Source organism: Peromyscus californicus, unplaced genomic scaffold (genome assembly GCF_007827085.1).
Source record: "Peromyscus californicus insignis strain IS unplaced genomic scaffold, ASM782708v3 Scaffold_23__1_contigs__length_62951481, whole genome shotgun sequence".
Taxonomy (NCBI): Eukaryota; Metazoa; Chordata; class Mammalia; order Rodentia; family Cricetidae; genus Peromyscus; species Peromyscus californicus.
In genome coordinates, this window is record NW_026294534.1 from 53983155 (window position 1) to 53994678 (window position 11524).

Consider the following 11524-nt stretch of genomic DNA (forward strand, 5'->3'; position numbering starts at 1 on the left):
AATGTCTTGCCTACATGTAGGTCTCTTCACCATGTAAGCGCCTGGTCCCTGTGGATGTCAAAAGAGGGCATCAGATCCCCTGGAACAGGAGTTACAGGTAGTTGACCAACTGTATAGGTGCTGGGAATTGAGCCAAGGTCCTCTACAAGAGCAGCCTGTGTTCTTAACCTCCCAGTAATCTCTCCAGCGCCGCACATTATTCTTAACAAATACTGAAATGATGTTTACTTGAAGATGAAATGTCACATGTGGCTGCGGGTAGCCCTTCCTTCACAGTTTCCAGGGTTGTTCACCAGAGGGCTAGAAGCCTTTTTGTACTTCGGTTCTGATTTAGCCAGACTGAGGCACCAAAAACATACAAAGAGGAGCTGCATTTGGCTTTGTGGTCGTTTTAACATTTGTTTGCTTGTTTTGTGTGCAGGGGCAGGTGGATGTGTGGATATGGCTGCGCTATGGAGAATGTGTGTGTGTGTGTGTGTGTAGAGGGCGGAGGACATCCAGCGGGAGTTGGCTCTCTTCTTCCATCAGGTGGGTTCCAGGAACCAACCTCAGGCCCTCAGGCTTGGTGGGTGGGCACCTTTACCTGCTGAGCCATCTCACCTGCCCAGAACCATGCCTAAAGAACAACCAGATCTGACGGCTCATGTATAGTGAGGACTTTATGAACAAAGGACCAGAATGAGGAAATGGTACCAATCTAGGGCATTAACATAGGACCCTACTGCTGATAAAAAAATTATGTGTGCCAGACACTATGAATATAAATAATAAAGTAGGCCGGGGTGGTGGTGGTGCACGCCTTTAATCCCAGCACGTGGCAAACAGAGGTAGACAGGTCTCTGTGAGTTTGAGGTCGGCCTAGTCTACGGAGCTAGTTCCAGGGCAGCTAGAACTGTTACACAGAGAAACCCTATTTTGAAAAATCAAAAACAATAAAGCTCAGAGAGATGGCTCATTTCTCCTCAAGAATATGAGAAGGAAGACAAAACTGTGCGCTGGCGTAACTATTAGCTTGCACACTTACAAGTAATGGCTGTCTAGGTGGGTACATCTAACATGTTTTGTCACTCCTTTTGAAGCATTAATTCCTTCACTAACGCATTGAGAATCTACTACAGACCCAACAGACACCTTGAATCGTCTACCCTCAAAATGTACAGTCACTATCCTGGGTCCAGAAAAATGACAGATCCGTTAGAAAGCCTATTTCTAAGAAATGGGAAAGAGCCAGCAAGCCAGTTCAGGGAGTAAAAATGATTGCCAACAGGCTGGATGGCCTGAGTTCAACCTCTAGAACCCACGTGGTAGCAGAGAACCAACGATGGCGGAAAGTCGTCCTCTGACCTCCACATGTGTGCCGTGACATGCAGGAGCCCATACATACTCACACGCACACAAAAAAAATAAATAAGTAAAAAAAAAAAGGCGGGGGAGGAGGAGGAAGATATACCAATACATAACTTGGCAACTCGAAAACTTAATACCGACATAAAAATGTGTCTTAAACTCTGAGAGCATGGTTTTCATTAGGTATTTGGACTTGTTCGTTTATTATCTTAGTGACATTTTAATCCTGTTTATCTTCCAGACAATTTTAGAAAACTTCATTTCTAAATGGTCGTAAGTCATTCCAGCCTCCTGGCAGCTCTCGTATGTTTGACTGAGAAATTAAAGGAAAGGATGGCCCTCCAGAGAGAAGAAAACTCCAGCACAAGCAATACTCAAACTGTGGGCTCTCGGAGGATCTTAAAGATATGCTCTCGAAGTCTTTTTTTCACAGCTCTGATTTCTGCCATAAAGGAATGGGGGAAGTGCAAGGATGTGGATGAGAAGGAATAAGGCGCCTTTATGTAGCTTGCCACAGGCTATCCTTGTCTAAGGAAAAAGGAGCAACACAGACTTAACCAAAATATGCCTATTTTAAGACATGGGTCCCCATAAATCCTCTTTAAACAGTCTGCTGGAGAAATAAACACCCCGAGGTACCTGTCTTTCTTAAAATAAAACTATTAATAACTTTTTAGAGGTTTATTGATTGTATTATTTTATGTGAGTGAATGTTTTGTCTGCATGTGTGGGGATGTGCATTTAGCTATATAGCGACAACAGAGCACGTTCACTTTGTAGGGAATAAGATCATGCGACCGTATCTTTGCAAAGGAAGAAAATTCAGATATTTTCTTCCTCCTCTTTTCCCCAAGTGCTTGGGGTTGGACGAAGACATAGTAAGTGAGTGCCCACCACTGACTGAACTATATCCCCAACCCCTGGTTTTTCTTTTCAATATTTCAACAGAAGAAGGACCCTGCATACTCCAAATCCTATGAAGGCAAGCACTAATTCCTTGTGTGCCATAGACATACAGATGTTGTTCATTCAGAACCCGACTTGGAGGCATGCCTAAAGAAAGCCAGCTATGGACAAATGTGTCCCTGGGCTCATTATGTGGCTGAGCATGGTGATACATGCCTGGGTGTTCATGACTCAAATGAATCAGACCACAACCACAAATTAGGGTCTGGAGAGTTGACTCAGCAGTGAAGAGCATTTGTTGCTCTTGCATAGGACCAAAGTTCTATCCCCTGCACCCAATGGCAGCTCACAGCCATCTGTAACTCCAGTCCCAGGAGATCCAATGCTCTCTTCTAACCTCCAAAGACACCAGACATGCACATTCACACATGCAGGCGTAATACTTATTCACATAAAATAAATAAATCTTTCAATTAATTTTAAAGACAGGACTATTTTTCTCTCTTCTTTTGATATCCACAGCTAAAAGGGAGGAAGAGAAGAGAGCAAGATGGCATGTTAATATTCACTGGCCTCTCCAAGCTGACCTCAAACTGACCCCAGAGGCACCCAGTAAGCACTCACACAAGAGCAGGAGCAAATGTGGATCAAGCGCTCAGAAGCTGTGGGGGGACAATAGCCAAAAATTCCTGAAGTAAAAGAAACGGCTTAGAAATGATTTTTTTTTTTTACTTTTTAATTTAGTATACAAAGTATGAGATGTCGATAGATATTGACTACCAATCTGAAATTTTAAGTATTTTAAGATGGTGTCTGCTCTTACAATTGTCTTGCCACCATCAAAACTTAGACAAAAATCTATGTCTGTCATATTTTAGAGTGTGCTTCTACACAGCACTGTTAAACTATATATCTATACAGTAAACACGTGAGAATTATTTTGTTGCTGTTTTGTTTGTTTTCACAATGGATTTGAGTCTTGGGAAAAATCCATTTAACCAGCTGATTTCTCTTTGTTGGGAGTGTGGGATGGTCAGTGGGTTGTGCCAATTTGAAGCTGTTTCCAAAATCATAGCATCTAATCCCCTAGTGCTGGAGAAGTCCAGAATCTGGGTTAACATTTACAGAGTTCCCACAATAATAAGACTGATTTTCTCTAGTAAATGTAAACAAAACCATCTGTGCTAACATCACAAACGAAACTATTTTGTTAGGACCACAGCACTTTAAAACCAGAAACTGGACCCTGCCTCCTCCAACACAAACTGTTCCATTCTGTAAATGCCTTCTCCTGTGTCCACTATCTCTATGTTCGAAGCACCCAGGACAGAATGGGGAAGGCCACAACCATGGAATCGGTATGCAACAGACTTTTTCCAGAATTGAGGCTGTTATCGGAGTTGGACATTGAATTTCATCTTCTGTGAAAGGGTAAACCCAAGGCAGGATAAGCAGAGGGCTGAATGCAGGTCTCGTGTCCATAGTCTCAGCACTTGGAAGACTGAGGCAGGATGATCATTGCTATTTTGAGGCCAGAATGAGGTATACACAGTAGGTTAGAGGTCATCCTAGCTTTGTGATGGTACACACCCTTGTACTGTCAAAGGAAGGAAGGGGGAGTGGAGGAGAAGAAGGAAGGGAGGGAGGGAGGGAGGAAGGAAAGAAGGAAGGAGTGGAGGAGAGGAAGGAATAGAGGAAGGAAGGAAGGAAGGAAGGAAGGAGTGGAGGAGAGGAAGGAAGGAAAAGAAAGAAAAAGAAAGAAAGAAAGAAAGAAAGAAAGAAAGAAAGAAAGAAAGAAAGAAAGAAAGAAAGAAAAGATTAAAGGAAGAGATGTGCTAGATGGCTTAGTGGGTTAAGGCACTTGCTATCAAGCCTGAAAACCAGCATTCAATCCTAGAGACCCATAAGGAAAGAGAGAATGTGCAAGCTGACCTCTGATGCTGTGGCAGACATGCCACACACACACACACACAGAGAGAGAGAGAGAGAGAGAGAGAGAGAGAGAGAGAGAGAGCAAATGCATACATGTAAAAAAATTTATAAAAATGTGCTAAGGATTTATCTCAAAAGACCTGATAAACATGATAAAACACTATATATATGAAGAGCATTTATTAAATAATCCCTAAATTAAAGTGGAAGTAGTATTTGCATTATCAGAGATACATTTTCTTTTCATTTTTGAGAAATCTGTTTTGGGGTGAAATGACAGTTACAGTCAAAAGCTTAAAAATTAATTCGTGGCAAAAAAAAAAAAAAGAAGAGTTATAGCTCAGTTGTTCTTGCATAGGACCAAAGTTCCCAGAACACATATGGAGGTTACAACCATCTGAAATCCCAGCTCCAGGGGTCACAGCGCCCTCTTCTGGCCTCCACTAAGAACAGGCACACACAAGGTGCACATACGTTCATTCAGGCAAAACACTCAAACCCATAAAATAAAAACACTTATTTAGTTGTTTAAAAAATCGTGGTCACGATTTTTACCACCCTAAACATGGTCAAATATATGATTTGAGTTTAGCTGTAGATCCAAGGTGCTTCTTGGGGGGGGGGGGGGGGTGAAATTGCTGTAAATGGCGATATCCGGGTAAAAGTGAAACTTTCTGGATTTACATAGTCGGTGTGATTTAGGCAGAGGGACTAGAGACCTCATTAGGACAGCATCCCTTCTAGATCTGAACATGAGGGAGCTGTCTGCCATGAGCAAGCAAATCAGATAAATTATGGGCTTATCCCAATTCCCCTGACAAGCAAAACCACAGCAAGGCATTTTTTTTAGCAACCTAAATTTAACTTGAAAGTTTTATTTAGGTTCATTTTAAAAATACATGATCTACACCCTTTCTTTAAAAAAGGCTTTACTTGAAATGAAATATCCTTAAATGAAGTTTTTTTTTAAATGATTGTTGTAGAACCAGGATGCTTTTACAATAAACAGGTTTCTATAAAAAGCAAAATATTTGCTAGCCTCAGAAAGTTATTCCTGAGTGTACTGTCCTAGGCAACTCTCTGGGTTTTATTTAAGCATTTACCCTGTAATATTCTACATACCCCACCTTCATCTTTTGGGATAACTCATTTGGGGACAGTTTAAGATGTAAGTAGAGCATCTGGAAAGAATTAAAATTTCCTGCGACATAAGCAGTTCTTCTCTTCAGCTAGGTTTTATTCTAAAGAGCCATATCATGAATTTTTAAAGAAATAGAAATATTCACAGACAGATGGATTCATGCAGTTCCAATAATTACTGGGAAAGGAAGAACACACTTAACCATCCTTCCCATTTGAGCTCATGTGATCTACCAGCTAGCTTCTGAGGGGTCTTCTCTGTGACATTGTCAAGTGTATGGTTGGGATATCATGTCCTGAGGGATAATAAAATCAGAGCCTGGAGAAGTGCAGCTTTGCTGTTTAAAGCAAGCGCACACTTTCTCCTGTGTAACACTCATCACTGGCGCGCATTTTATTATTTTTTACATTTATTTGTGTAACAGCATATGAACGTGGCCATGCATGCTGTCACTTTGAGTGTAGAGGTCGGAGGACAGCCTGAGGGAGTCAGCTCTCTCCCTCTACCATGGAGGTCCTGGAGACTGAATTCATAGCTTCAGGTTGGCTATAAGTCTCTTTACCCACTAAAGCCATCTCACCCTCCACTCATGCCGGGTTTTTTTTTTTTTAAGTCAAAATTCACTAAAGAAATTCTTGCTGATTACACCTGAAACTTCTATTCAACTTTTCTTCTAAAAGGCAATTTAACTGTATAAAATAAAGGCATATAAGAGCAAAGACTTTCCAGTTCAACCACACAGCAAGGACATCCATGAACCTAGTGGATTCCTCCATTATGAAAAACTGTATGTAATAAAATACAACTATACCCATTCCTGTGATTCTTTATATAATACTTCTGGCATGCTCACATGTATTGTGGCATGACCTTCATCATGGCCTCATTTGGTAATGCGCAGTTTTGCCTGTTTGGGAAAGCATGTATTTATTCAACAGATACCCATTGAAGGCTGTCATGCCTGAATCATTTATTCAACAGACACCCACTGCCATGCCTGAAGCATTGTTGCATTAGTTTCTTTGCTGCTTTGGCCACCAGAGCCAGTTAAGGACCAAAGGGTTTCCTGCAGCTTACAGTTGGCGATCTGTTCCACTGTGGTGGAGAAGACGCCATGATGGAGGAAGAAGGCAGCAGGTCACATTTCATTGGCAGTCAAGAACCAGAGAGTGAACAAGGAGTGGGGCTGAAATATAAACCCTCAAGGCATGCCCCTATGACCTTCCTCCAGATATGGTCTGCCTCCTAAAGGTTTCACAGCCTCCGTACCATTACCACCAGTGTACTGGTGTTCAAACACCTGAGCCTACAGGGGACATTTCATATCCAATCTAGAAGAACTGTACGAGACATTTAAGGTTTAAAAACAAAAACCAAAAACCAAAGTAAAACCCCTAAGCACATAGTTACTAGAAGAACACACAGGCCAACAAAAGAAATGCCATAGCATAGGTGATATTAACTGTTACTACTCATTAAGAACTCTATATCTATCATCTCATTTATCATGCGGCTGTCATTTCACAGGTGATATGTGACCATAGTGAGAAGGTAATTAATTGGCTTTCCCACTAGCACTCAGCTGAAAACAAAAAGCAGGACTTGAACTCAAGTCCTCTAACACTGAAATTATTATTGTCTTTACCCTTTGTTTTCCAAAGAATCATGGAAACATATAGAAAGAACCTCAGTGCAGAAAAACGTGGGAAGGCATGAAAAATCCAGTTCCAAATACCTTCCACTGATGCTGAGATGGGTAGACAGGTCATGACCTTCAGCAATTTCATCCTAAATTCTTTAGGAAAACAAGTTAGATCGCCAATGAAAATACCCGTTTTGTTCACCTGAAGGAAGAACCATGAAGATAGTCTCAAAGAATGAGCACTAAGTTCCTACCGAGTAAAATGGTCTGTCAGACTGAAACAAATCAAGACCCTCCACTTTAAAACAAATAAAAGGCAAACATCTGTGAAGAAGAAAATTGTAAGAACTGGAGGAAAGTCAACCAGGCCAGGATACCACCAGCAGTAGGGTGGGCAGCGGTTCTGAGACATCTGATAAAGGCACTCCACTGAAGACCTATAAAATCAATCCTTAATAATAAGATAATGAATGCCAATACTGTATTTTATGCACCCAACAGGGCTGGGGGGGGATGTAGCTCAGTGAAAGAGTGTTTATTATTAATTATTAATGATGCTGAGAAATTTTTAAATGTACAAACCTGTTTTTCTTATTTATCTAATGCTTGTCAAACAATGCACCACTGAATGAACTTAGGAAATTCCGGGGTGACCTGTTACCCTTTCTAAGGCTCCTTTGTATTCCTTATTATCTTTCCAAAGAATGTGAGTGCAAAAGACAAGAGACTTTATCCCTTAGGTCAACCAATGTGGTACGTGGTAGAGATGAGTCTTTGCTACTTTTCGTGTCGGTTTCCATAAAAAGCTGCCTCTTTGGGTTGGGAATATGCTGGCCTGCCGTACACCAGCCCTAGATTCTACCCCAAGCCTGAGCAGTCTGAGCATGGAATATAAGGTTATAGCCCAGATCAGTCTCTCCTCCCTTCCGCTGGCCAATCACAAGTCAATCAAGAATGTAACTTCTGGCAAAAGCCCTGTTGACTCATTCAGTCCAAAAATAACTCTTGACCTTGTGTGGTTCGGTTCAGATTCTCCTCCAGAATCTCACATCTATCTTCACTGACTGTCAGCTCCTGCTTGCCTGTAATCGGTTCACACTAATTCATACCAAATTGGCTAGGCAAAAATAAAAGCACACACTCCATCAAAATCTCTGTTTGTTTGTTTGATTTTGTTTTGTTTTCAAGCTCTGTAGGTATTTTGTCAATATAACATGTTTCATCACAATATTTGGCAAATATATATTGGCACTCAGGAACTTTAAATTTTTACAGACTTGGGGGGAAATAGGTCCAAAATAATCCTTCCAGTCTGTGAGAGAGAAAATCCATGCTCTCAAGAATGTGTTTAAAATGGCATTTCAGCTGTGAATCAGGTTGACTTCCCAAAAGCAAGTTTGAACTACATGTAAACAATTATTGTTCCAAACAAATAGATTTTTAACCCTGGACAGAACGGTCTGAGCATTCGGATCCTATGACTTAGATATAAATTAAGAAAGGTTTCTTCCCTGCATATTTTAGCAAGTCAAAAATCAACCTGATTCCTATTGAATCGTCACAGAATGCGTGTAGATATTTTTTTCACTGACGATTTCAAAATGGGATTTCCTGATTGTGCATGCGTGCATGAATGTGTACATGTGTGCTTCCTGATTGTGCATGTGTGCATGAATGTGTACATGTGTGCATGAATGTGTACATGTGTGCCTTCCTGTTTGCTTGCTGGGGGTTTCAACAAGTATCTGCTCATTCATCCACATCCTTTTAATTGCCTTATTTGCATTGTTTTTCTAAAGGCTTATTATTTGATCAGCCCATACACTCCACGTTGAAAGACCCAGGTATCTCTACTATCACCTATGGTAATCCTTTCTATACCATGGGAAAACTGCTGGCCACTGGCTAAACTATGCAGGCACCTGAATGCATGGCTCAGCGATAGAGACTTATTCAGCCTTCATAGATTGCATCCTACAACGGAAAAGAAAAAAAAAAAAAGAAAGAAAAGAAAGGAGGAGAAAAAGGAAAAAGTCAGGAGTGGTGGGAAGCACCCATAATCCCATTAGGATTTGGAAGCTGGAGGATCAGGAGTTCAAGACCAATCTCGACTACATTTCAAATGCAAAGCCAAGCTAAGCGACCAAGAGACCTAGTGAGGAAAGAAAATGGGAGGGGGAGATGGAGGAAGGGAGACTGTCCATGTCCTGCAGTGAGAATTTTCAGCCAAGCTTTTGTGCTTTCTTCACCGTTAAAAAAATAAAAAATAAAAAGCATTCCATGCTGATTGTAGCGCTCAGACCACTTTAGCAGGCCTTTAGGATCAACAGAAAGCTCAGGCCTAAGTCATTTCTAAAGAGCATAAACATAACCCAAAAGGTCCCAAAACATGGTTTAAAATATCCTTGTAATACTAAGCCCACAGCCTTTAATATAAATCAAAGCGTGCTTTAACATACTCTGAAGGAAAAATGCCTAACACGATGGTTCCAGGAGATAAAACCGGGTCATGAACTATTCATCTCAGAGTGGTTAAAGCAGAGGGACAAAATGTAATGTTCTCTTTTCTCTTCGTAAGGCCATCTGCAGTTTCAGAATTTGTATGCCTGTCAGAGATTCCCTTTTCCATCCTGGTAGGAAAGAGCTACATCTATGCACACGGCGCGACTCCTAGATCATCAATATCCTTTTAAAATTTGCCAGCACCCATAGCCTAATGCTCACACATGGGTAGAGGTGGGTGCGCAGAGCCTGCAGCGCCCAATAAGCTGGTCCTTTGGAAATTCTCAAACAAATGATAAATGACTCTTTCCAGTTCTCCCCTGAAACCCCGCCTTCTGCACCTTATTTTCCACTCGTGTCTGCAGGGAGGGAAGGTGTTCACAGAGAATTCCGGAGAACTCACGATGTCATGCTGTTTAGAGTTTGACCCATCTGTGAGGGTGAACACCCGGGGAGCGAGCTCTGGGATTTGTTTGCCTGTTACTCCTGCCCTCATTGCTCCAGCCTCCCTCGCCTGTGTTCACCAAAAAGGGAGTCCAGTCGGAGATATGAACGATGGGGAAGAGGCTGGGCGCTCGGTTCCTTTCCCACTTCCCACCGTCCATCCAAGCATCCTCCACCGGGAATCAGCACCGGGCCCACCTCTCCTCCTTCCCATCCCTGGGGCCCCTCAGCAGGCAGGGTACTTACCGGGCTCATGGATCCCGGGGTTGTCAGACAGCTCGATGACCAGGAGCTCCCGGCCCTCGAAGCTGCGCCCCACCGTGTAGATCCTGCTGATGGCGGTGCACTGCAGCCAGACGGACACCAGCGCCTCGCGCAGCTCGGGGTAGCGGTGGTACTCGAAGGAGATGCCGTCCTCCTGCTGCAGCCGCCGGCGCCGCCGCATGCCAGCCGCGGGCGCCCCGGGATCCTGGGCTTCCGCCGCCAGCAGCCACCCGCCGGCCACCAGGGCAGCGCATAACGCCAGCAGCACTCGTCCTCCGCGCCGGGCCATCGCGTCCCCGCGAGCTGCACCGCAGGCCTCTTTTGTCTGCCCGGGCCCGGGTGGAGTTGGCGAGCTCAGCACCAGCCTCCTCTCGCCTCACCTTCCAGGGCTCAATGAGCGGTAGTGCGCGCTGGGGCCACCCAGAGGACAGCGGTGACGCGGCGGCTCTGCACGCTGCACGACCCGCCCTGGGGAGCGGGGAGCTAGGAGGCCCAGCACAGGGCTGGCAGCCACCAGGGATGCCGGCGTGATTCCTTGGCTCAGACCCAAAAGCCAAATGGCGCCAGGGACCAGGCAGGTGGAATGACACCTAAAGCCTTGGCTCAGGAAGGCTGTGGTCAATGAGAGGGAACCAGGACCCAGGACCATGCTTGTAGAAGACACATTCTTGGGTTGTTAGTAGAGCTTTTTAAGGTAGCATCTCCAGGATTTCCACCTGGACGCATGAGAATGTAGGGCGGGGTTGAGAAGCAACCAGCTGCTGCCTTCTCTCCCTGAACATCACTGCTTCAATAGTCCAAATTTAAGGGCTGTGATGTCACCATAGCAAGGTCCGGCGAGAAATCAGAACACTGCATTTTGATGTAAAGATGCTTTCTACCAGTTAACAGATGCTGTCTTTAACAATTAACAGATACTGTCTTTAATTGTATTTAGACATATTCCTGTGTCCTTCTAGGAAAAAAAAAAAAGAATGAAGCAGGACAATATCCTTTGCAAGCAGGTCTATACCAGTTATCTTCTGTGGCACCCTGAGAAAACACAAAATAAGATCCTGCTCATGAATTAGACAAAGGATTTAGTTTGGCATTACGATTAAATCCTATAATGGAGGAAAGACAGACAGATGGCATCTCCATGCCTTTCACAATGTTGCTGCAAAAATACAAAAGCAGGGGCTTGAATGACCACCCTTAGGTAGGACTTGTATTTGGGGAGCAACATCTGCAAAGGTTGTCATTTGGATTTGAAAACAGCATGGATCTGAATAAATAATCCATGGAGTATGGCCACCAAGAAGAAAGACTGAACACCAGCTGGGCAATGTTTCATGGTGGACTTTTTT

General features: G+C 43.4%; 1 protein-coding gene across 1 annotated transcript in view; it reads right to left on the reverse strand.

Annotated features, from left to right (window-relative positions):
• Cpe (carboxypeptidase E) overlaps nt 1-10603 on the reverse strand; it is a 102269-nt gene extending 91666 nt beyond the window's left edge. The window contains exon 1 of the mRNA XM_052752356.1: nt 10161-10603. Within this exon, the coding sequence (XP_052608316.1) occupies nt 10161-10467 (307 nt within the window). The 5' untranslated portion in view covers nt 10468-10603. The remainder of the gene's footprint in view (nt 1-10160) is intronic.
• Between the last annotated feature and the right edge of the window lie 921 nt (nt 10604-11524).